The sequence below is a fragment of the Vitis riparia genome, chromosome 19, assembly GCF_004353265.1.
Source record: "Vitis riparia cultivar Riparia Gloire de Montpellier isolate 1030 chromosome 19, EGFV_Vit.rip_1.0, whole genome shotgun sequence".
In the NCBI taxonomy this organism is placed as follows: Eukaryota; Viridiplantae; Streptophyta; class Magnoliopsida; order Vitales; family Vitaceae; genus Vitis; species Vitis riparia.
In genome coordinates this window covers 5632507-5658015 of record NC_048449.1, presented here as the reverse complement: position 1 = coordinate 5658015, position 25509 = coordinate 5632507, and the positions used below count along the sequence as shown (strand labels likewise).

Sequence of the window (25509 nt, the reverse complement as noted above, 5' to 3'; positions counted from 1 at the left end):
TCAATCTTAGGTTGAACTTGCACCTCAGTATTAATGGTGTCCTTGGAGGTGCTAACCATAATTATCACCGACGCACCTCCAAGTATTAATATAATTTGAAACCTTTTCACAGGTAGAGCCATTATGATACCTCAAAATTAATGGCGCGCACCGTCATATAGTGACATAATTTGAAACCTCAAAACCTTGAACAGACAGTCACCTTAAATTTTACAGGAAAGACAGAGCAGAACCAGTTGTATAAGCTAGTTTTTTGAGTTCTATGGTCCTTGAAGAGGTAGTAGGAAGAGAATAATCCCATTAGTTAAATAAATCAAGCTTAGGTTCCATGTGATTTACACATTGGTGGATTGTGATTAGGGGAACATTACTACTAAGTATGGTTTCTATATTACTTTGCTATTAGTAGTTCTGAGCTAATGAATATAACTTGTGACTAGTATTATTGGGTTGGAAAAGGGAATGTGGTCCTTGCTTGATAGGTATGTTACAAAACAGAGGGTAGTCCAAAAATGAGGTAGGATTGAACAGCATATGCTCTCTGTCCAGGATGATTTTTTGTCTCTTCCTTCCCTGTCCTTGCATAAAATTTTTTGTTTTTTGATTTTGTGCTGTAAATGTTGTTCTCACGCTTTGATTGTCAGGTTTGCTCTGGGGCTTGTTCATCCTCTTGATGTGGGAGTAGCTAACATTGAAGATAAGGTCAGGGACCCATCTCTCCTCCTCTTTTTATCTCCTCGTCTGCATTTCAAAATGGTAGACTTTATTGGAGACTTTCCAAAGGGTCCTTAACAGCATGTAGCTGGGTGTGCTTTATCATTTTCTTGCTGCAATATCTGGAGAGCTTTTAAGGCTCTCTGGCACATGGACTTGTTAAATGCATCTAACCCCTCATAACTGCTTGTATGCAAATTTTTTTGGATCCAGAAAATTGAATGGAATTCAGTTGTTGGTCATAAATACAGGAATAGGGGGTAGTTTGGGAGCAGATGAACACAAATGAAGATATTTAGTGCAGTTGGCATCACTCACTTGATTTAGACTGGTATCCATCTGACGGCCTGCCCTCTTGCAGAGCCATACTCAATATTATTTCCATCTTCTGACTGATTATGAACCACTAGGGACTTCTCATCTGAAAAAATTGAATGCAAACAGCATCTTATTCAAGAAAGGAAAATGAAAACGGGTAGGGAATTTTAGAGGGTGCAAAAGACATGCGAACAACAACAACACAAACAACAAACATGAAAAGAAAAAAAAAAAAAAAGGACGAAGAAGACATGAGAAGCCTTTGGTTTAGAACCAGGTGAAATCCAAGCAATTGCTACCAGAATGAGTTTTACCCTAACCCAAAAGGAAAAGAAAAACGAAAATGTGGAAGTTCTGCATACTAGGATGTTATCTGGGGTTGTGTAGAGGGTCACAAAACTGTGTTCCCAAATCATTCTCTTTGTTGTTGAATTGGTCATGTTGGCTTGGCCTCAACAAACCGGTCTCCACATTTAATAATGTGGCCCAGCTCTAGAACTAAAGATGAAGTCAGCACATAAACCTACCTCTGGTCATACAATATCCCTTTACCCTTCACTTGTCTAAGAAACACATTAAATAAGTTTAACAGTCAGATGACTAAAGTGTTTTGAAAATGACCGGTGCCTTCTAGTTCATTGAGTTAAGCTAGACATCAAGTTGTAGATCAGTTTGGTTCCAGAATCAACGCCTTTGAATAATCCTGTTTCCGCCGATCACGCATCCATTTTGCTAGAATTATAATGACTATGAATTTAAACAATAGAGACACCGATAAAACAATTCATAACTAAAACGTCATCAATGATTTAGATCATTTGAAAAAAATAAAAATAAAATTCTGCATTTACTACTGCTGACAATTATATTCTAGCTCCATCTATTAAAGCTGGCTTAATATTGTCAAAGTCAGCTGCAAAAATTACCTTCTAATCTGAGGTAGAAATCCATGATCTAAACAACAATTAATTGTCTGTTGGATAATGTCTTCTAAGCCGTACTTGTAGTTGAAGCCCAAATCATTTAACTTCTTAGAGCAAATTTCAGAAGGCGCTGAACCACATTCTTCCTCCACCAACCTGGGAAAATATAAAACAATCAATATCAGAAATTGTGAAAACTTCCCATACGAATTTATCCTTATATTTTGAAAGAAGGAAGTACCTTTGAATATTTGAGCAAGGGTACACTTTAGCCAGATGATTGATCAATTCAGACATTTGATAACTTTGAACACCACATATGTATCGACCTTCTGCTTTAGCCTGCTCCATCAAGAATATATGGGCATTGCATATATCCTCTATGTGAACTAAAGCCAATGACCCCATTCTGGAATTCACAGCAGATAATATGGAAAAAAACTCGGGTTCACCTATAGAAATGGTCAAATCCTCATTGTTAATATCCTATACTTAGTCTCCAGGTGGGCTGTGAAAAATGTTAGCATACATTAAATATGTACTTCATTTTGGTATATCTTTGAATGTGACGTATCTTGGTTAGATTATTCGACATGGAGCATATTCTATGGAAAATTCAGAAAAAAAAAAGGTTGTATTGGCAGAATTCAGATTGAATTTCAGGGATCATACAATAGCTATTGAATATAGTCGAGCTTTAGTTACCGTGATGATGCTAACTCTTTGGAGTTGTGACAAAGATTGTGAGTTGAATTATATGCCATAATCACCTGTTATTGGCGACAAGAGAACTCGAATGCTTGATGGAACAGAGGAAGTGATAAATGGACCACCAACAGTAGTTGTTATTACCGACACAAGATCAATGCCCTTCTCCTTTGCAAACTGGAATGCAGCTTCCTCTGTCAGAAGCTTTGAGAGCACATAAACCTGTGAAAGCAACTCTTTTTACTTAAAACAAGCTTAACAACTTTATGTGCAACAATGCAGGTGAGTGAGAAGAATGAAGCATTACCCAACCACCCGCTCTCGTCTTCCAGACATGATCAATGGGGGTCTGGCATGATTCATCAACTACAGCTCTCCATCTTCCTAAGCTGTCCTTGGCTGTGATGGTGCTGATAGAAGATGTGAACACAACCCTCTCTACAGTTTCTGATTTTAGGCAGGCTTTGAGAAGATTCAATGTTCCTTTGATTGCAGGGTCGATGATATTTGATTGAACGTAAGCCTCTTCAAGTTCAAACAAAGAAGAATCATCAAAAACTTCCATTTCTGCACCAGACTTCATGCCTATACTTGTTATTGAGTAGTTCAAAGGAGCATTACCAATATTCTCTGTGGCCATGACGTTGAATTCCATTGAAGCTGCAACATGATATACACCATTGCAGCCCTTTACGGCCTCATCAAAGCTCCCTTCGTTCAGCAAATCAGCTTTGAACAATCTCAATCGGTCACAGCCGCTCCATAAGGGTAAAAGATGTGCAGCCTTCTCTGAGAATTTTAGCATAAGGTGACATTTTATCAAACTTAACATATACATGTAAGTATGGAGAGGTAATGTACTGATGAATCTCTGATTCGACACAGGATTTTGGATTTCAAGTTGGTGACAAATTGATTCAAGTTTTACCTTGATTGAGCCATTGAAATTTTGAAAATAGCCAGGTCTTCCTAGTGAAAATGAAAGTAATTTTTTTTTTTCCTGTTTACTAAAATAGAAAAAATAAAAATAAATTTTGCTAAGATATTAGATATGTAAATTACTTGTGGTGTAAAAATTTGTACTCATGATGATTGGAGGTGATCCAAGAAAAATGATGACTTAATTGTTTTTCTTCCATGTTTTAAAGTTTAAATCTTCTTATGCCCAACGTTGGCTTGATATGAACTAGACCTCAAAAATGGGCCTGGACCAAATCTGCCAGAGGTAATGTCGAGATTGGACCCAGGCCCGATTTTGTGGGCTTGTAAAGTTGGACTAGGCCAAAATCCTTTCTTGTAAGGCCCAAGAAAATTCTTCTACCATGTTTGGTTAGAGAAAATATGAGAAATGGAAAAAAAGAAGAAGAAAAAAGATTCAAAATCAATAAATTATGTTTATATCTACTTTAAACTTATTGCTTTTATTTCAATTCCTCTATATAAAAATCAAATAATTTAAAAGTGCATAAATTTTTAACTAATTTTAGTCATATTTGATTTTCTTTTTCATATATTTTTTTTTTATCATAAAACCAAATATAAAAAATTCCCTTAGCATTTATTTATTTAATTTTTTAGTATTTTGTTGAAACCGAACCTCTCTAATGGTTGTCATTGTATCTAAACACTTAATATCTATGAGTAAGGAGGTATTTGGTAAAATTTAATACTTATTACTTAACGACTTAAGTTGATTTTAAGTTTAATTATACTTAAATTATTGATTTAAAATTTATTACTTAATTTTTACTTTAATTATTAAGATTATTTAATAAAATTAACTTAAAATTTATTCTAAATCTTGATTATATTTATCCTCATAAATTGTAATTAAGATAAATAAGATCGAGTAACATGGAAGTGTAACACCCCAAATTAACTCTAGGGGCAAAATAGTAAATCACAAAGTAATTAATTAAACTCATTAAAGGTGAAAGAGTCCTTTCACAATTGATAATCCTAGGTATAAATTAAATTTTCTTCTTACCTTCTTTATTTAGAAAACCCTATCAATCATAATTAAAGAATTTGAGATCTTAGGGCTGAAGGTTTAGAAGTTTAGAGTTTGAAGTTAAGATTTTTTCAGGTAAGATTCTAACCCTAAATTAATATATTATATTCGTTAGTTAGTTCTAAACACACTACATATTCTTTTTTTAAAAAAAAATAGATTAGGGTTAGTTTATTTAATTCTTTTTAATATCTAAATATTGGAAATTTAAGATTATGGGTTGATTTATTATTGGAAATTGGGAAATCTTAAGTTTTTAGATGGAAAAAAAAAAATCTTTGGAAGATTTTGATTTAGGCTAGGGTTAATCTATTTAAAAATTTTAGATCAAAATATTGAAATTATAAATATAAGTTGTCCCATTGATAAAAATAGAGAAATTCAAAATTGTTTTAAATGAATAGATCTAAGCAATGAAATTTCAAAAATTAAATGAGTAAATAAATATATTATTATATGTAACTTAAGGTATTAGAAAATATTAAAAAAAAAGAAAAAAAAAAAGAAATGTATAATTTGTAGGCTTGGGTGTTGAGTGTGGGGAAAAGAATGAGTATGATGGGAAAAAAATAAGAATAATAAAATAATATTAATAATAAAGAAAGATATGTACGGAGTTGTTTGGTGGTTAATATTTCAAGGTTTGGTTAATCTCAGTTTTGATGATAACAAAATAAGGTTTGGAACTAATATTATATTTTAAGTGTGATTAAGCAAGAAGATTTCTAAAGTGGCAATCACAAAGACAAAATAAGCCAAAGAGAAATTAATAAGAAGAAGAAGACTTCAAAGAGAAATTCTTTTTAAGACCTAAACTTCATAAAATCTCTTTGTAAGGTTGTTGGTGCACTCAGATTTTTCATACATTATATTCTTTACTTATGCATCAAAATTATCCAAGAGTTTTTTTTTTTAAAAATCCTTTAAAATTAGATGATTTCATGTTTTCAACTAAAACGTTGTGTTAAATTTTTTCCAAACTTGTTTAAAAGGTTTTAAGTTGAAAAAGCTGGTTGTTGAGCAAAAAATAGCTCAACTGGTTGAACCGGTCGATGAGCAGGTCGACCCCTAACTCAACCGATTGAGAGGTGAAAAAAACATTCTCTCTTTTCCATAACGGTTGTTCAACCGAATGAGGAATTGGTCGACCTCCACCTCAATCGGTCGAGGTCCGATCAAGGGGCAGTCGAGGTCCAAAGGTTACCTGCCAAGCATTAAATGCTAACAACTAGTCGACTGGTCAACCCCAATTCGACCGATCGAACCTCAACGACTAGTTTGGTCGTTTTATTCTATAAAAAGGCTTTAATTTTCATTGTTTCATGAGCTTAACCTTCCTAAATATTTTTTGAATATATTTGAGCCTTAGGAGAGTATTTTTTAGTACACCATTGTTCTAAAACTTGCATATTATTAGTGCACCATTCAATCCTAGTTTACTTGTATCATTTGAACCTAAAGTTTTGTACTAAGAGTTTGTGAAATTATTTGTATATCTTTGAGAGGAAGAATCTAAGTGTGAGGTATCACTTAGGGATTCTCAAGTGTGGAATATCACTTGAGGGGTTGTTCAAGAGTGGGGTATCTCTTGAGAAGTGTAAAGGGTGCTTGGAGACATAAGTCCAAGATGATGGATTTGAACCATAATCCAATTGTATTACTTGAAGGCTTGGTTTGGAAGCCTTGAATTAGTGGAACCTCAAGCTTGGGATTGAAGCTAGAGGAGAGTGGATGTAGGTCGGGTTGCACCAAACCACTATAAAAATCTTGTATTTGCATTCTCTTTTCCCTACTCCTTTACTTTATATGCACTTGTCTTTACATTGTTTTATTATATACTTGCATATATTTGTCTCTTACATTCACATAATTTAAATTTGCAAAAAGAGATCAATACCTTATTCACCTCCCCCTTCTAGGGTGATTACCATAGGTTTGGATTAACCTAATTTTTCTAACAAATAGTATCAGAACTAGGCCTCTTGTTTAAGACTTAACCATCTAAGAGGTAATGACTAATTCATCAAGTTCATCTCACATTGAAAGTTTTTTAACCACCTGATCTCCATTCTTTACAGGAATCGATTATTCCTATTAGAAAGGAAAAACGTCTTGGTTTTTAAAATCTATTAATCTTTACTCTTTTTGTTCATTTTATGCGGACTTGAGTGTTGAGCGTGTGGAAAAGAATGAGTATGATGGGAAAAATAAGAATAATAAAATAATAATAATAAAAATAATATTAATAATAAAGGAAGATATGTACGAAATTGTTTGGTGGTTAATATATATATATATATATACATATATTAACAATGATGAAGAGTTGTTGTGTATTGGTTATGTTTGATAAAAAAAACTAATAGTGAAATAATAGAATTTATAAATAAAAGGAAGTAAAATAAAGTTTTTGGTATTATAATTATACTAATGATGGGTGCAAGTTAATAAATAACATAAAATTTAATTAGTGAAATAAATTGTAATTTAATTAAATTAGGTTGTGTCCTAAGAAATAAATTGAAAATAAAATTTAAGTTTTATATGAATTAGAAATTTATTAATTTTTCTAAAATAGGAATAAATTTTTCTAAAATAGGAATATATTAAATTATCTTTCATAATTAAAAACATTAATTTGAATACCTAAAATTTTAAGGATTGTAAAACCTATAATTTTATATAAATAGTAATGGTTATTTCTCTTATACTTTGTTAGGTAAATAATAGATTTTCCATAATTATTTTTCTCTAAAGTTTTTTAGGACTTCTTATGAGATAAAGGAAATTAATATAGATTTTGCAAAAAAGAAAATAATTATATATATATATATATATATATATATATATATATATATATATATATATATATATATATATATATATATATATATATATATGTTGTTTCAAATGTGTAATTGTTAATTTTGCTTTTAAGCATGGATCAAATATATTTTTGTATGAAAAAAATGTGTTATAACATTTATTTTGTTTATATTGAAATACTTGGGGATTTTTTGCTTTTATAAGTTGGAATAAATAAAATAAAGAATTTGACTCTAATTTGTTTAATATTTGTCAACATGATATAATAGTTGACCTTTATATTTTCGTGGTGGGAAATATAATTGATTTGAACCCAACCTCTAAGGGTTTAGTTAGAGGTTACTAGTACTAGTAGTGTTTGGTTCCATCCACCTTAAAAGAAACATTTGAAGATAGCCACCTATTTGTAAAGTTCCACTTAAATGAGTACTATTTGTTATTTGATAACCAGTATGAAATTATTTATATATATATATGAAAATGTTTGTTGAACTGTTTAAATGTATTAGCATGCTTAATTCAAAAGTTTTATAAATAGAGTATATGTTATATCTCATATTTATAAGTATAATTGAAGATATTTGATCCATAAAACTGTGTTAATATTTCGTATTGGGTTTTGAGTTCATCTCCTTTTATTGATAATTTTTCTAAGTACCCACAATTCGGGCAAGGAGTAACAATTAAGAGGGGAAATTGACTTATTAGGACATTTGTCAAAACTCTCTTATTTTGACTATTGTTTAGATGTTAAATTTTTTTTTTTCCATTAGAATTATTTGAATTTGAAGTTATTTGGACAATAACACTTGGTTTGATGTGTTAGTTTAAAAAATGTTATCAGGAGATTTTAGAATTTTTGTTCTACTACTCTAAACATGAATTTTGGTAATTGGTAAATTTTCAGTTATAATACGAATGTTTATATTGTTTCCACTTTGAGTCTTTGGGTTTGAGGTGTGAAATGACCGACATACCCTTAAAGTGGGTTTTAGGACATAACAGAAAGTTATGGAGTAACAAAGGAAATCATGAAGGTAAAGCAAATAAGAGTAAAAAAGTAAAATAAAGATGTGAAATTAAAAAAATAAGTTAATTATTTTTACTTATTACTTAAAATTATTTTTTACTTTAATTCATACCATTAAACTATTTTACAAAAAATGCTTAATTTATCTAATAACTTAAATTAAGTTATTAAATTGGCTTATCAAACAAGTATAAATCGAAAAATGAAACTAAGATAACCAAAATATATAAATAAATAAATAAATGGATCTATTTAGGCAATATATTTATTTTTAACTGATTGTCATTTTTTAGTACCATTAGTGATTTTTTAGTAATAATAAAGTTTAAAAAAAACATAGCAAAATTCGTGAAGTAGGCATGTAGGGATATTAGGCTGAGGTGGAGATAATATTGGGGATGGGGGGCCTGGGAAAAAATCCAAAGCACTTAATGAGGGAGCAGGCTTTTTACACTAAAATAAAGTTGATGGATTGGACTTGTCGCTGGATGCCAGCTTTTGCACTGAACTCGGGAGTTTTGAGATAAATAATTCATTTAAAAAAATAATCATAAATTAAGTTGATTAACAAAATAATTTTAAATTCACTCTCAATCACGTGACCATCCACTTGACAAAATCATAATTAATAATTATGATTTTTTTTTAAATAATCAAAATTATAGTCATTAACTGTAATTTTTATATAAAATTAAAAATATCAAAAATTGTGAAAATAATAAGAAAAAATAACTTATAGAAAGACTAAAAGATAATCACATAATTTTATTGATTACTTACATATTAATAAAAAATAATATAATAAATTTATGATATTAAATTAATTTTTTAAAAACTAAATTAAAGTATTTGAAATAAAATAATAAAATTATAAGTTTAATTTATAATTAATAAACCATTATAACTTTAAATTTAAGTTTAAAATAAAAAATAATATTTAAAATCATAACCATCAATTATAATTTCAAGTTTAATTTAAAATCGTAGTTAATGATTACAAATTTAAAAATTTTAAAAGAAAAATTAAAAAACATAGTTATCAAACTTTGATTTTTTGTAACATGGATGGTCCCGTGACTAAAAGAGACTAGATTTAGAATTATTTTGCGAATTTTGGCCAATTTAAAATCATATTATAAAAATGTGATTTTGGCCAATTTAAATATTTACGATCATGCTACCATGGGAGATTTTTTTTTTTTTTTGGTAGGCATCAAAAAGACTCATGTGGTGTCATCTTAATAATAGAACTTTATGTTTATAATTTTATATTCCATTTTATTTATTTATATTATTATATTTTCATCGATTTTATTTATATAAAAACATTTAACAGTCAAAATCTTATATTTTGATATCATTTATTTGTATCATATTTTTAGATTTTATCATGAACATTTAACATATGCTGAAGAGTTTGAGAAAATTCGAAGTTAGAAATGCTTAAAGAAGATGAAGATAATAAAAACAAAAAATGGTTAAAAAAAATATCATGTGACTCTTCTTTTGTATTTGGGGATTGGATTCTTTAAATATTTTTTATTTTATTAATTAAAAAAAAGTAAGAAATTAATAATAAAATTGATATAGAAGATAAATACAAAAAAAAAAAAAAAAAGTTTCAGGGTGGAAATGAGGAAATGTCTATAATACTTGGGTTTAATAAGATCCAATTTCGATACACGATATTTTTTTTAATATTTATTTTAAAATATATTATCTAAAATACAATTTTAGATGCTAAAAATTTTAAAATAAAATAAAATAAAATCACATGATACTTATAGAATCATCATATGCCAAAATTCTAAGTATTGAATTGAAATATGAAGGATATATATATATATATATATTTTTTTTCCAAACATTTTGCAACCCAAAAAATTAGATGGAAATAAATAAACAAAAGAATAATTAAAAAGAGAGACAAACCAGGATCACGGAGAGTGGCATGAACCATGTAGCCTCTTTGAAGGAGAGTGTTGACAAGCCAAGATCCGATATACCCGGTTGCACCAGTCACACAAAACCTCATTTTCTCCTCTCTTTTCCCCTCCACCTTCCTCTCTGAACCATTTTCCATTCCTTTATTTTCCTGCAAAATCCCAGCTACCAAAAAAACCAACCTCCAAAAGGGAAAGTTGAATCTGATGAAGAAGGCAGAAGGTGGAAGAAGAAAGGCACCGAGTGGATTTCTCCGCCTTGTGACGGTGGCCTATACATATAATATTATAATGAGGACCGGGAGGTATTTTAATTAATATACAGAAATAGACAATAGTATATATAAAGAATGCAAATTACCAGCTGTGGTGCCGCCGACGCATGTGCGTGACAAATGTTTTTATTCCTTTTTTGTTAGGTTTGTCAGACTTATCTAGAGTCTTCCCGGGGTCTATATATCTCTTCTAGGATGGTAATGGTTGCCTCGATTATATATAAAATTAATTTAATTTAAATTTAAATTTTATTATTTTTAATATAAATAATAATAAAATATTTTTCATAAAATAAGTTATTAAAATATAATAATTTAATTATTTATAAAATATATTTATTTTAAAGTAATTAAAAAATTTAAATGAAATTTAAAAAAAATTAAATTAAATTTAAAAAAAAAAATTAAACGGAGCGGGACGGGGCCGGTATAGAAATTTATCATACCCGCCTGTCCTATTTACTTTTTAAAACGAGACAAGAATGAGAATTGTTTTGAATAAATGAGGTGGGGTTGGGATGGGGGTGATCCGTCCTGAACTCGCCCCGTTGTCATTCCTAATCTCTTCCACATAATGTCATGTGCTTCGTTACTTGTATCAATTATATTACAATACCGTACCATAGATAATGTTTAGCTCAATTTGGTTAAAGGTATGTTTGCTTGTGAAAGAGTATAAAGAAAAAAAATGGGTAAAGTGAATTTGAATTAACATATAAAAATAATTTATTAATTTTAATTTTTTTTTTCATTTTTTTCTTTTATCTTACTTTTTTTCTTTATTTTATTTCCTTCATATTGTCGAGAACCAATGTTTTTGTTTTGAAAGCAATTTTGAAAACAAGATTGGGATTGTTTTTCAAAATGAAACTTTAATACCAAATTAAAATCTGTATTTCCAAAAATCGGTTTTAACCTAATTTTTAAAAGAAAAAATTATGTGAGTCTTAGTAACATCAAGGCACTAATTTGATCATAAGTTTGAGAAAGCTACTTGTCGCAAACTCCTTAAACAAACTCTAATAATGTTTCTACCTTCTTTTTTCTTTTTCTTTTTCTTTTTTTTAAAAAGGGGAAATTTAATTCCATAAATTTGATTTTTTTTTTAAACTTATTCGGTGGATATTGTATAAATATATATTGATATTTTTTTGTCAAACTTTCTAAAGAAGAAAATTTGTTAAATATATTAAGTTATTTAAAGTATAAAATTGAAATAATCATGAAAAGATTTCATATATGGAAATGGGAGTAAATGTAAGAAATTTAATTGAAATAGGGCTCAAATTAAGCATGTGGATGTTAGGAGCGTGGTTGATTGATTTTGTCATCAATGTAAAGATTTTGTGATAAGGTTGTAATATGAGCGGATTGGTCGGATCAAATTAAAAAACAATCAATCGAGTTCAATCTAATCTTTAATTTGAGATAATAAACTCAAATCAACCTAATCTCATTTCTCTAAATTTGAATTGATTAGTAAACTTGAGTTAATCGTGATTGCATAATTGAAAATCTATTTATAATATATATATATATATATATATATATATATATATATATATATATATATATATATATATAAACAATAAATAAAATAAAATTTTAAGATAACAATAAAAAAAATTTATATATCTTTCTAAAAAAATAATATATGATATAATATTATTTGATATTTAAAAAAATTAAAAGAAAATGAATATTATATAATTTATAAATATTATAAAAACATCAAAACGAGTTATGGTTAAGTTTAAGGACATTAGCCTGGGCCTAATCCAAATGGAGCAGATTAAAAAAAATCTAATTTTAGAAAACGCTTAAGCTTTATAACATTTAAAAAACTGTTATAACTTTCTTAAAATTAAATCACCAAGGAACCAGTTGGAGTCACTTTGAAAATGAGAATCTTTTACATTTGAGTTCAGTTCCAAGACAATAATAAGGAAAAATATATAAAGGAAAATAATTTTTTATTATTGATTATACGACATAGCATAAAATGATTAAAAATAACTTTCTCTCTTTTTTATAATATTTTATTTTTAATTATTTTTTATATTTATATATTATTTTTTAAAACAATCTTGAACACAAGTTAAAACTATGAGTTTGTTCGAGTGTAATTAAAAAATAGTTTTCTGTTTTTAAAAATTCATAAGAGTGTTTGGTCATTATTATTTAAGAATGATTTTTAAAAATAAAGTAAAATAGAGAACAATTTTTAAAAAACAAGTAAAGTTGTTTTTTCACCGATTTTTAAAAACAAAAGGTTAACATAGATTTTTTTTTTTAAAAAAAAAACTATAAAAATAAATAAAAGTGAATATGATATCATTCTTTCTCTCTCTTCACCATCTAATACCAATACCTTTAAATCGTTTTTCTAAATTTTTTTCTCTAAAATTCTTCATTAAACTAATAAATTATAAATCAAATTGTATTTGATACATAAAAATCATTTTTTTAAATAGCTTATTCAAACAATTTTTTTTTTTGTTTTTTTAAAAACAATTGCCAAATACCTTCATTTTTATAAAACACTCAAAAACAGGTTTTTATTTTCGAACTTAAAAATAGTTTTTTTAAAACAAAATTTAGAAAATATGGCCAAACAAAATATATTTTTAGAGAATATCTTTTCTTAAAAAATGTTTTCTATAAAAAATTATCAAATATATTTTCAAAACAAGCTTTTAGGACCTATTTGGGAATATTTTCAAAAACAATTACCTTCATATTTTCTAAAACAAAAGTCTATTTAAAAACTTGGAAAGTTCTTAATGTATTTTCAATATTCTTAAAAATAATTTTGCCTATAATAATTTTGTGTTTTCAAATTTTTCTTAAAAATAATTTTTATCTATAATACTTTATTTTCAATATTCTTTATATTTGTATAATTATTTTTCAAAACAACTCATAAAAAATAAATAAAAACAATTTAAAAAGCTCAAATATGATACAAAAAACATCATGCTTTCAAAAAACTGTTTCTGTCAAATTCGAGTCTCGAAAATGGTTGTATTTTTTAAGACTGCTTTTAAAAACAGTTGAGACTTTTCAACTTTCAAGCAGCTACCTCCTCAGTTTAAGCTATTCAATAGTTTTGTCTTTGCATGTCCTTATAAATTATAATGAAAATGGACTTATTCCAAGAAATCACTCCATACTCAAGTCTTAAGATATCAAAATCAAACATTTGAAATACCTGATCGTCTCTGTAAGTTTGTAACAAACCTGCATCAGCCACGAGATGAAAACAAACAAACAAACAGTAACTCGAATGCTTCACCTACCATAAAACCAACACAGGATCAACAAAACTTTCTTTATCATGTGAAATGTGATTCAACAAAGTTGTCATAACAAAAATACTTCAAACCAGTAAAGAATATGAGAGAATGAGAGAAACAAAATCTAAAAGAGCTTTGGAAATTACATTAATTGATGATGCTGGAGTAGTAAGCTGGGATCTCAAGAAGCAGCAGCAGCACCCGCAGTAGCAGCTACTTCAGTCTTCTCTTTGTCTTTGACCACTCTCTCCCAATTCTCTGCACTGTCAATTATTTCCCCAGTTTTTATGAGGTAGCGAACGCGTTTTCCATTCTCTAGGATTTTATGACCTACCCGGCTAGCCACATTCTGTTCTTTGGAGTAGAGCATCACATTTGAGCTGTGGATAGGCGCTTCAATCTGTAAATCATTATTTAAATACTCATTAATGACTTAATCACAGAAGAAACAAGAACCCACATAACTTAAAGAGGAAGCACATGTTTCCATGTTTAGGATCGTTTGATGACTGTTCATTCACATTCATGGCATGTGAACCTACCCAGCTGGTGTTTTAGAGTTAGTGAGAAAATATATATAGAATAGTAAAGCGGTGAAAACAACCTTGATTATCTGTCCAGGCTCGTCCTCTCCTCTGCCCTTCACATGTTTTGTCTTCAAGTTTATGTCTTTCACCACCACAGTGCTGTTATGCCTAAATATCTTACTGATCTCCCCAGTTCTACCCTTTTCCCTACCAGATATTATTTTCACTGTATCTCCCACCTTAACATGCATTTTATGTAGCACCGGAAGGCTGTTGGGTTTGCATTCCTTCCGCTCCCATCGCTTAAGCTGCATGAGGTAAAGACAAAGTAAAACCACTTGGTATTTTTAAGAGAAGCCATGTTCATGATCATCAAATAACTCATGGATTTTTGCGTTGCTCAGACAGAGCTTACTTGTGAAGCAGCCAGTCTTATTACCATTTTGGGAGGCTGAAAATAATAAGATAGCAGCAAATTTTTTCTTAGTTAAGCCTTGGATTAGCCTCAACATAATTTTATACATAGGTAGCAGCAAAATGCTCTCCTTGTAACAATTCCAATGGCAGATGGTTTGAATGGGACAGTAGTCGTTGTAATCAGCATGGAAATATAATACAGATTGGAATTTAGACACTTTTGCATGTCATCTACAACTCACACACTCTGCCCTCTTGGTGGGTCATCTTTTGTTCCTTTTCCTGTTTACTCTCATGTCATACATATCTCATAGTCTGTTCAGTGGTAGAAAAATAATTGACATGAACCGTACAGGTTGACAAATGAGATAAGGGCCCAAAATACTAACCCTCATTACAATAGGACATGGCTTCTCTGTTGACTTGGCCTGCATGTAAAACATGTCAAGAGATTATCATCAAGATATTACTCATTAGTTTTTAGTAAATTGGATTGAATCAAACCCTATACAAGATTAAAGACATGCTCAATTGATACAAGATCAACTCAGATGAGTTTTCTTTTTTCTTTTTATAGGAAGATGAGTTTTCTCTCATAAGGTAAATTTATAAAAGTAAATACAGCATAAGTTTGCTACTTTAGTAGGTATTAATTTTTTCTTGCCTCTCAAAATAACAAGAATTTCAGAATGGTAAAAAAGTAATATATGAAACATGGAATATTTCAATCTCTTTGAGAATTTCACTTGTAGAACTTGTAACATCCTTTCTCAAACTGAGAGCTAAGCCAGAACTAATAAACAAGGTGAACACAGGTCAAATAGTTACAAAATCTGCCAGTTATACCATCTACAGAAAAACAATCAAACTGTTCGGGTGTGACTAATATGAAAGAAGTCTTTTATACAATTCTGTTTGGTAATTTACCCACTTAAAAATTTCCAACATCATCACCAACACCAATACATCTCACTCCACCCCACTTAAAAAAAAGGCCCAAAAAAGAAAGGCACAGAAAAGGAGGAAAAAGAATAGAGGCTGATTAAAAAGAGAACCAAAAAATAAAAAAGGTGCTGCAGTTTAAGCTTGAGATCTACCTAGTAAAAAACATAATTTCATCACTTGGTAATTATCCTAAAACCAAGGTCCTCTGTACCAAGAACATAATTTTAAAAACTATCCTGTTGAAGGGCATAACTCAAAGGTATCATGTGGGTAACAGACTATCATATCCTTGCTCTCCTCAAGGCCCATAATGTGTTAGTGTATCTATGCCATGTTGTGTCCGTGATACATAGGGGAAGAGGTCATTTGCATATTACATGGAACATAAATGAAGAGAGTATCACCTATAAAAAAGAAAAGTAATAATAAATGGAGGATCCATTCATTTCAATAATCTTGATGTTCCTTAAATGCAAAAGTCGGTTAATGCAGCTTGCTTCACAGTGACCTTTGCATATTATCTTCTTCCCTCATGATATTTCTTCTGTACTGTCAGTTTTCTCCCCATCATACCCCTCAATTCTTCAAACTTCCCTCAATAGTAACACTTGCAAATGACACCATTCTACTCAGGTTAATTAAAGTTGAAAGACTTAGGATCCATTTCTATTGCAGATTGAGCCTTTACAATTTCTATTGACAGGAATGAAAATTATCACCACTACTCCTTTTAATCTATTGAAAGCATCAGCACAATCAAGGGGAAAAGTGAGGTTGAGGAAGAACTGAAGCTGTGAAATGAACCAGTGATCTTTCCTAGATGTATATTTTCAGAATAACTATCAGCCAGCCACATTGTGAATGAAAAGGAACCTAAAAAAATCAGAATCACACTACAAGCTGACGCCCAAGCTACAATTAAACCCTAAAGGCAGATTTTAGTAGCAAGGATACATAGACCTAACCAAGCACAGGGACAAAAATGCAGACACCGGAGAATCTGCATTTGTTCCCCCACACTACCAAACAGTAAAGTGCCACCAAGGTGATAAAGGCCCTAAAACATCACTCTAACTTGGACTTGTTTTCCTCAAGCATGTCAAAATTCAAATCCATGGTCACCAATTGGAGACAAACATTTGATATCCATTCACTAAACCAAGACTAATTCCCCAAATCTGAGCAAGACCCATTTCAAACTCATCAACAAATACTGAAAATTCTCTATAAGCTACACTATCACTACAAATGGGTTTTCATTAATATACCCAATTTCTGCCACACCCGCTTAAAATCACACTTCGAGCAAAAATTTCTCAGACATCACCATAAAATCATATAGAGCTTCAAATATGATAAATTAAAAGCCACAAATTATAATAAAAGATAAATAAGAAGAGGAAGACGACATACCAGAGAAGGATAAAGAAGGGGAGAGAAGGGTTGGCCTAAGAAAGAGTTGGAGGAGAGAGAAAGCGAAGTAAATGAGCTCTGCAGAGCAGCCATGGCTGCCATTTTTGTTGTTTCAACCCCTCTGAGTTTTGCTGTTGCAGTTTAAGAGTAAGGATTATCTATTCAAAGATAGGACTGGTGGGGACTGTGGAGAGAGGATGAGGAGTATTGCGCACCTGGGGTGTATGGTAGAGGCGGCACCAAGCATTGAGGATAAAGTGCGCCTCTTGGAATGCAGGAGACTGGGTTAGTTCAAGACTTCAAGTTGAGGCGTTAAAATTTGGACCAGGGCCCATGTCCAAAATCACTAGATTGGGCTACGTGACTGGACCTTGGGTTAGCCTAGCCCAATGTTCAGCCCCATATTTTACCCCTCCCCAAATATACACACATGATACATGCCATCTAGAAAAAGAAAAAAAATGATTTACTTGGTGTCATTGCATATACTTCTTGTTTTTTATTTTTTAAAATAGAAAATAGTAATGACTTTTTATATAAAATATAATAACTCTTCAACAAAAAATATGAACTTATTTTATTCTTGAGAAATTATTTTTAAAATTTTTAAAATTTGGGGTAGTAAAAATATTTTAATACCTCAAATTTTTTTAAAAAATAATTTTTAAAAGTTAGTATATTTTAAAAAATATGTCATGTTATTTCACACAAAATTAAAAATATTTATTCAGTGGAGGCAGGCATTCTTGGAAGCAAATAAAAGACTGACAAGAGTTAGGAGTGAATATTATGAGTATGAAGGGAAGGTTGGCATCTCTCTTATGCCAAATCATGGCCAAAACTCAATCTTTGGAAAGCAGGGCTGACCCCATTTGAAGGGATACATGTGATGATATCCCCCCATTCCCCACCTGCAGATGCAGTAGTTTCACATGGAATCCCATGTTATTTTGATGAGGGACACACAAGAAGTTGCCAAACTACATTATAAGTGTTGACAAAGACTTTGATTGAAATGGAATATTTTTGGGATCCATCACTGCTAAACATGTAGATGGAGGAAAAAGGGTACAGAAAGAAAGAAAGGCTATTTTTCCTTCACTTCCATTTCTCTAGTATTAATATACAAGAATTTGGGATCTGTCAATCTAGCAAAAGGAAGAGATAGAGAATGTATTATGTTACAAGAGATGGTTACAAGGGAAACTGAACTGAATTCTCACTCACTCAAGCAGAACTCCAAGCTACAGCAGCTATGCTACCCTTCTGTCACAAAGCAAACAAAACTGAAAAACAAGGAAAGAAAAAATGAAAAAATGAAAGAAACTGTCACTTAAACTTCAAAGGTGTCAGCAGTGCTGTCCATGGACTCCTCCCTCTTGTGTTCACTGACTGGAGTGTGACTGTCTGGTTGATCGACATCGATGGCAATGTCATTGGCTGTGCTAGACAAGGATTGCGTATGATGCTTCCTGCTATGCCTCATTTTTGGGATCCTTGACAAAACTTGCACTATATCCCTCATGGACGGTCGCTTTTTTGGAACACGGTTGATACATTTGTATGCAAGAGCTGCCATGTCATCGAGTTCTTGCGTATCAAATTTACCATCAAGACGGGAATCCACAATTTCCTCCCATCCAACTTTCCCCTCAGTATTCATTGCTGCCTGTTAATCACCATCACATAAGACAAAATCAGAAAGCAGATAGCTTATGTGCTACTGGTACCAATTAAGCAATACAAGCCAATATGTGATCATAGGTTCTTTGATTTTCAATTTTGTTCGTTTCTCAAAGAAAATAAACATTATGATGACTCAATATTGGTTCTGTTCACTCATGCTGGCATAATAACAGCCATTAGCATTCCATACTTTTTTCACTTCCTCTGATATGCTTATTTGTGTGTGCATGCACGCATATGTGTGTGTGAGAGAGAGCGAAAGAGATCTTACAAGCTCAACATATTCCATGAGCCCCTGTTGAGGATTCCGGCCAGCAATAAGTTCAAAAAGCAATACCCCAAAACTGTAAACATCACTCTTCTTAGTGAAGGCCCTTGTTGATACATACTCAGGATCAAGATATCCAAAAGTTCCTCGTATATTAGATGCATGTTTGCTAACCATCTCTTCCCTCGAAAGCCCAAAATCAGCAACCTGTTTTAAACATCCAACAAGATTGTAAGAACCTAGGTGCTTAATATGAAAAAACACAATTAAGACCTCTATTTTCAGTCCACATCAGATAATTTTATTTCCTCAATCCAAAATGACAAGGACATACTGAGATGTTCAAGAAAGGATAAAGTCTAACAGTCCACTTGGCATGGACAAATATGGTGTAAATCATTTTTTTTTTTCTTATGCTTATCATGTCTTTCTTTCTAAGAAATAAAAAACAATTAAAAATAAAAATTGAGGCATACCCTTGCTCTCATGGACTGGTCCAATAGAATATTGGATGATTTGATGTCCCGGTGTATGACAGGAGGAACAGCCTGGAGTAAGATAAAATAATTAACATAAGCACAACATGCAAGCATGTTTTTACGCACAAACACACAATAGATCCATGTTTTAGTGCATATTAGATGAAAGCTTACCCCATCATGAAGATACTCCAAGCCCCTTGCCACATCTAAAGCTATGTAAATCCTCAAATCCCAACTCAATGGCTCATACTTCCCATCTGCATGTTCAAAAATTGAAGTTACATGTTATTGTCCATGAGATTATTATATGCTGGTGGAAAAAGGAAAATACACAGAATACATTGTCTCCAAGTCAACTGTTCTTGAAAGTATAAAAGGTCAACATGCCATACAAAGTTGATTTGATTATGGCAACTTGAATATGTGGCAAACACTGAGGGGATTTAGCACACCAAAAAGACAGACAACAGAGAAATTGTGGACAGCCAATACATAAACCTTATTCCCAACTTCTATTTTTTTTTTTTTTTTTCAATGCAATAGTAAGTGTCAAACTACCAATTTAGAATGGAAACTTAAGCAGTTAGTTGATGAGCCAGAAATGTATATCTAGCTTATTAACAATAGGCTAGCAGTGTTAACACTAGAGAACCATAAAATGCTGAGTCCTGTCCAAATGAAGAGGCCACAGAGACACATTTATGCATTTTCTGGACAGGCTTACAGTTTACAAGTAGGTAGGTGCATTGGATGTTTTATGCAGAGATGAAAGGCTGCAAGAATAGTGTTCACTTCATTTGATTAGATGTTTTCCAACCAGAGGGAATATGGACATGCCTCAGAAAACAGCGTTCTTTTTTGTGTACAAAGTCTATGCCCTTTTACTACTGAATCCTTAGTAATGCCAGAAGTCTAAAAATTATGCATTCAGACACACTCTAATCCTGTTAAGGAGTCAGGTGTCAACCAATTTACAACTTGTCACTTGCATAGAGAATAAAATAGAGAGAGTTGATTGCCAGCTTACCATACAAATGAGAAGCCAAACTGCCTTTACTCATGTAGACATATATAAGCATATGCTGGCCCTTTTCGGCACAATACCCAACCAAATTCACGAGGTTTCTATGATGTAACCTTCCCAGTAAGTGAACCTGAGAACAAATAAAAATAGGCTAAATGTAATAACAAGCAAAGCTACCATAAGGGGAAAAGTGTTTATTACATTTTGCAGTAAGAGGCAGGAACATTCATGCCATGCATAGGAGGCAGAACCAGGACATATCCACTTTGGGCAAAATAAATTTCTTAAACATGATTTCTAGTTTAACCTTTCCAATTGAAAAACCCTTTTTCCTAATCCAAATTGGTACGTGCGGGCTGGCAAAACTGGTATCAGTGTTGCTCAGTGTCTGAGCCATTAGGTCCCCATATCTTAGGACAAGCAGGCAAACTGAATTATTGGAGGAAGCATTCAACTTTCTCTACTATACATTTGTGAATACCCATTTACAAACATCCTTGCAAATGGAAGCAACTTATGAAGGTTTTCTCTTCCTTTGTCAAAGACGCATCTTGGTAGTATGAAAACTAGACTTATGAAAACTAGACTTGGCAGAGTAATAGTTTCATTCTTGCCTTACTCTTCTCTTCATTGATGTTGCATGGACTTGGGTATGCATGTTGAATGTGGTTTTTCCTAGTGCTGGATCAGTCTAAACTCCAACCTTATGGATAGTTGAACAACAGGAATGTCCAACTTTATGGTGTTAGTGTGGGAAACATAGCATCCAGCAAGGATAATTCACTTACATTGAAATATCAATGTAATAGGGACAGATCAAGACAGTACCTAGGGTTCTTACAGTGAACAAAAAACCTCTCTTCTTGTTGGCAAATCTGTTAGGTGCATCTATACGCTTCAACAGGGTACTCATACATTTGGAGGGTCTATGTATCATAGGTTCTCATGTTGCAGATGCAACAACAATAAACATATATCTCTACTCTAATGAGCATTGTCAGAAACTAGCATGTCATAGCTTCTCATGCTGCAAATGCAACTATAAGAATTTATGAGACATATTTGTTTTCAACAAGGCGTCAGCAATATTTCTATTCTATTAAGTACTGTAAGAAATTTTTTTTACCAAATCCACGGCCCCAAAAAATCGCCACCTGTTAAAAGTAATCAAAAATTTATTAAAACAACCAAATAATGTTCATGCCCAAGGTACACATATGTCTATGTGTGTTGGAACTTATTCAGGAAGAATACTTGTATCTAACATGGCCGCCTAAAAATTAATTATTACCTCTGTTTGGAACTCCTTCTCCCCTTGCTTAGAGTCAGTTGCAAGCACTTTAACAGCAACCGTCTCACCGGTTGACATCTGAGCTTTATAAACAGGACCAAATGCACCTTGTCCTATCAATGTTGTAAAATTATAAGTTGCTTTTTGCAGATCCCTGCATCAATATCACCAAAAGCACAGTAAATATAAAAGAAAATCAAGAAATTTATAAATTGACAGGAACCAAAAGTGAGAGCAAACAGACTAAAAGGGAAAGCACTTGGTGTGTGAGATAGATGTTTTTCACAATAAATCAAACATAATTGTGAATTTTATTGATAGGCAGAAGTAGCATTATCTGCTTTCAGTAACAAAATGTATGGATCAAGAAAGACTCCCGTGTTCAAGCCTTGACAGCAGGAAACACACTTGAATATCAGAGGTCTGTGTATACCCATAACTGTAAGTAATCTTTTTCTGCCCCATCCAAATCATTCAAACCATTCTGCCACATTTAAGAGAACTATCATCTTTGTCTCTTCTTTCAGTTTACATGCTAAGGATTTAGCTAGTACCAGATGATTAGCGGCAGTGCAAAGTCAATTCAGCATGGTCTCCCTTTTCCCAAGCTATATATTTTAAACCCATTTAAGAGTGATTTTGGTTAAAGTGCTTTTAGTTTGTAGTACTTTTGTTAGTAGTACTTCCATTAGAAACACTTTAGAGGAAAATTACTAAAATTTTTGGATATAAATTTTAATAATAATATATAAAGAAAAAAAAAAGTGATTGAGAGCCCGTTCTGGAGTAATTTTGAAAATGGTTAAAAGTGTTTCCTCATACTTGGAACTTTCTCACAAAAATTAAATGTTTGACAAATTTAATAAATTCACTTTCAAAAACATAGAAAATGACTTGAAGTGATTCATAGATAACCTAAAACTCACTTTTTATATAACACATTACCAAAAACACTACAAAAGCATCCCTTTTTTTTAGTTTGTATCCAAACACCAAGGCTGTGTTTGGTTTCCAGAAAGTTTTAAGGAAAATGTGAAGGAAAGAAAATAGAGAGGAAAAGTATTAAGAAAAAAAAAAAACAGTGAAGGAATATAAAAAATAGATTTTAAGTTAATAAATTATTTTTGTATACTTTTTTCACGGATTTAACTATTTTATGTAAAGATTAAATAATTTAAAGATATCAAAATTTCATAATAATTTTAATTATATTTTACTTTCTTTTAACATTTTCGTAGCAAAACCAAAGAGAAAATAATTTTCCTAAGCATTTTTTTTCTTTGTACTTTCCAAAAACCAAACATAGCCTAATGAAAGGCCTACTGATAAAAGCCCCTTATCTAGAATCATTCCACTCTTTCGCATGCTCAGGGGTGAAAGAAAAAACTAAAGTCCCAGTTTCATGATTCAACAGTCTAAATATGGAAAATCTACCATCAAGCAATATTCCAAGCTTCACACAACATCAAGAAAATAATTCCTAGAAGAGAAGGGTGAGTACAAATATCAATAAATAAATGAAGAAATAAATGCATGAATCCAAAAATATTTAAGAAAATTCTTACTTGTAAGAGTACTCGGGTATCCCAGAAACAGAAACCACGTTACTCCTCTTAAATCCTTCTAGCCAAAAGGACATGCCGTTCCGTCCAGATGCTTTGGGTGAATCCGGACCGATGGTGGAGTCCGATAATATAGTACAAGAATCAGCTCCATTTGATCGGATAGGGATGGTTGCAGCCCTCCTGGAACTGCTATTCCCTATCTGTGATCGCTTCCTATGGTATCTAAAGCAGAACAAGGCCAATATAGCCAAAAGCACTCCAATTACCAACCCTATGGAAATCCCGATTATCAGTCCCGATGACTCGCCTTTCATCTCTCCTTTTGGGCTTCGCTGCACTCGCTATTCAAGCATCAAGGCCATTGGCAGAACTGCAAAAATGGCAAATCAATATCTGAAAAGAAAAAAACCGGTCAAAGTGTATTATTGGTTTCCTATTCTGCAGTATAGTTGATTAATCCAACTTGATAACCGGCTGGTCAATATAGAGAGCTCAGACGCTATTCAAAGCATGAAAAAGTCAATTGGAGATCAGGGCAACAGATCCACATTGACACAAAGGACCATTTCGCATTACGAAGAATAGTCACATAGTGGGAAACCCGTTCGAGGACTGGGAGGTTCTCTGTTTCCCAGTAATTTCATTTCTTTCCCTGAATTTTCTCAGAAACCAAACATACGTAAAGGAAAAAAAAAAAATTAGAAAGACTCAGCAACGACAGTTCGGATATGATTCAAAGCCCATCTCAGCTTGAACTGGCAAACAAACATTTTTTGATCTGATTTCTCTTCGTCGATTGATACCAATTCAAATCACATCAAAACCTCCACCTGCAGATTAAAAACCACCACCAACACTACCGCCTATGGGTGGTTGCTGAGAAAAAGGTAGAAAAACAACTACACCCACCCTTAAGCTGATGAGAGTCTCTAACTTTTCTTGGCAACCAGAAAACCCCACATCACAAAATTCAACACTTCCTTTCCTCCCTTTTCTTTTCTCAGCAAGCAAACACCAAAACTCAAGCGAAGGAAACAAACACAGATCAAGATATCACAGAAAGGAAAACATGTCCTGAAAACAGCAACAATAAAGCATTTTGACAGAATTGGTAAGAGTTCGGAGGCTGTTACCTGCAAAAGCGAGGGACACCACTTGAAACAGTTACATGATATATATACATATATATTTTTTTTTTCAAAAAACAACACTGAAAGTATTTTAAAGAATTTGGAAACAAAAGATGGGTTCCAAGAAAAAAGAGTTGAAGGATGAGAACAAAGAAAGGAATCAGGAGTGGAGAGTTTGAGTTTGGAGCGGAAGAGATTCGAATTCGACCTGTTCTGGAGTGAAAGTGCTTTCAGAAAACAGAGCCAACACAAAAATGAATTTTCAAAAGTAAAAAAAATAAACTAGTGTGGGCTGTTTTTGAAATACCGTGAGTCGCCGTTTGTGTAATAAACCGCGCCTCGGGGACGGGGATTTTTGTGTTATTCCCAAACTACCCTTACCAAGGAAAAGACCGATTTGCCTTCGTGGTGGGAAAGGATAGAGAGCTTCTCGGACCACTCTCTTGTTTGAGCAACTGGCACGTGTAGGCTTCGTTAGTGGAGTTTGAGATTGAGATTGCTGATTATGGACCATCCGATTGGATTACTTCCATTCATTAATAAATAGATTTTGGGTTTGAAATTAACCCCGGTTGGGTTAATCATAGATTTAAGGCCATGATTTGTAGCTTCATATGCATATTTAAACAAAAGATAGTAAGTGTAATGGTAAGATCATTAATGTAACATAGGACATATGAAATGATTTAATTTAAGGTTGCATTTATGTTTTTATTG

General features: G+C 31.8%; 3 protein-coding genes across 9 annotated transcripts; all 3 read right to left on the bottom strand.

Annotated features, from left to right (window-relative positions):
• Positions 1-278: 278 nt before the first annotated feature.
• On the bottom strand, positions 279-10927 carry LOC117909225 (putative anthocyanidin reductase). 2 transcript variants are annotated; one of them, XR_004650318.1, is made up of 9 exons: positions 10835-10927; positions 10463-10745; positions 3285-3452; positions 2971-3188; positions 2726-2885; positions 2197-2407; positions 1959-2111; positions 1033-1135; positions 279-741 (listed from the first exon to the last, which is right to left on the bottom strand). XR_004650318.1 is itself a non-coding variant. In XM_034823169.1 (8 exons), the coding sequence occupies exons 2-8, from the start codon at positions 10611-10613 to the stop codon at positions 1132-1134; spliced, it is 1065 nt and encodes a 354-aa protein (XP_034679060.1). In that variant the 5' UTR covers positions 10614-10745; positions 10835-10927; the 3' UTR covers positions 899-1131. The 2 variants fall into 2 exon arrangements, 1 of the variants encoding a protein (XP_034679060.1); XM_034823169.1 differs by lacking the exon at positions 279-741 and having other exon boundaries at positions 899-1135.
• Positions 10928-13845: 2918 nt separating this feature from the next.
• Positions 13846-17572, bottom strand: LOC117908402 (50S ribosomal protein L24, chloroplastic). 3 transcript variants are annotated; one of them, XM_034821980.1, is made up of 5 exons: positions 17347-17572; positions 15378-15416; positions 14649-14879; positions 14191-14444; positions 13846-14043 (listed from the first exon to the last, which is right to left on the bottom strand). In XM_034821980.1, exons 1-4 carry the CDS (start codon positions 17446-17448, stop codon positions 14226-14228), a joined length of 591 nt encoding a protein of 196 aa, XP_034677871.1. In that variant the 5' UTR covers positions 17449-17572; the 3' UTR covers positions 13846-14043; positions 14191-14225. The 3 variants fall into 3 exon arrangements, with proteins under 3 accessions (XP_034677871.1, XP_034677872.1, XP_034677873.1); XM_034821981.1 differs by having other exon boundaries at positions 13846-14037; XM_034821982.1 differs by having other exon boundaries at positions 13846-13988.
• A 779-nt stretch (positions 17573-18351) lies between these two features.
• LOC117909547 (calcium/calmodulin-regulated receptor-like kinase 1) lies at positions 18352-25079 on the bottom strand. 4 transcript variants are annotated; one of them, XM_034823585.1, is made up of 8 exons: positions 24796-25079; positions 23663-24055; positions 22098-22251; positions 20810-20936; positions 19954-20039; positions 19777-19848; positions 19304-19507; positions 18352-19015 (listed from the first exon to the last, which is right to left on the bottom strand). In XM_034823585.1, the coding sequence occupies exons 2-8, from the start codon at positions 23974-23976 to the stop codon at positions 18680-18682; spliced, it is 1293 nt and encodes a 430-aa protein (XP_034679476.1). In that variant the 5' UTR covers positions 23977-24055; positions 24796-25079; the 3' UTR covers positions 18352-18679. The 4 variants fall into 4 exon arrangements, with proteins under 4 accessions (XP_034679476.1, XP_034679474.1, XP_034679477.1 ...); XM_034823583.1 differs by having other exon boundaries at positions 23663-24032; XM_034823586.1 differs by lacking the exon at positions 24796-25079 and adding an exon at positions 24572-24789 and having other exon boundaries at positions 23663-24032.
• Between the last annotated feature and the right edge of the window lie 430 nt (positions 25080-25509).

What these genes read in the sequence shown, in the direction of transcription:
- LOC117909225 (XM_034823169.1), bottom strand. Translation starts at nt 10,613, where the DNA reads ATGGAAAATGGTTCAGAGAGGAAGGTGGAGGGGAAAAGAGAGGAGAAA. An exon ending in TGCCACTCTCCGTGATCCTG is followed by an intron (nt 3,453 to 10,462) that starts GTTTGTCTCTCT and finishes TAAAATTCTCAG; the next exon opens with AGAAGGCTGCACATCTTTTA. An exon ending in TCTCTTGTCGCCAATAACAG is followed by an intron (nt 2,408 to 2,725) that starts GTGATTATGGCA and finishes CCATTTCTATAG; the next exon opens with GTGAACCCGAGTTTTTTTCC.
- LOC117908402 (XM_034821980.1), bottom strand. Translation starts at nt 17,448, where the DNA reads ATGGCAGCCATGGCTGCTCTGCAGAGCTCATTTACTTCGCTTTCTCTC. An exon ending in CCCTTCTTTATCCTTCTCTG is followed by an intron (nt 15,417 to 17,346) that starts GTATGTCGTCTT and finishes TTTTACATGCAG; the next exon opens with GCCAAGTCAACAGAGAAGCC. An exon ending in AGCCTGGACAGATAATCAAG is followed by an intron (nt 14,445 to 14,648) that starts GTTGTTTTCACC and finishes AATGATTTACAG; the next exon opens with ATTGAAGCGCCTATCCACAG.
- LOC117909547 (XM_034823585.1), bottom strand. Translation starts at nt 23,976, where the DNA reads ATGAAAGGCGAGTCATCGGGACTGATAATCGGGATTTCCATAGGGTTG. An exon ending in AGAAGGAGTTCCAAACAGAG is followed by an intron (nt 20,937 to 22,097) that starts GTAATAATTAAT and finishes ATTTGTTCTCAG; the next exon opens with GTTCACTTACTGGGAAGGTT. An exon ending in TCATGGAATATGTTGAGCTT is followed by an intron (nt 19,016 to 19,303) that starts GTAAGATCTCTT and finishes GGTGATTAACAG; the next exon opens with GCAGCAATGAATACTGAGGG.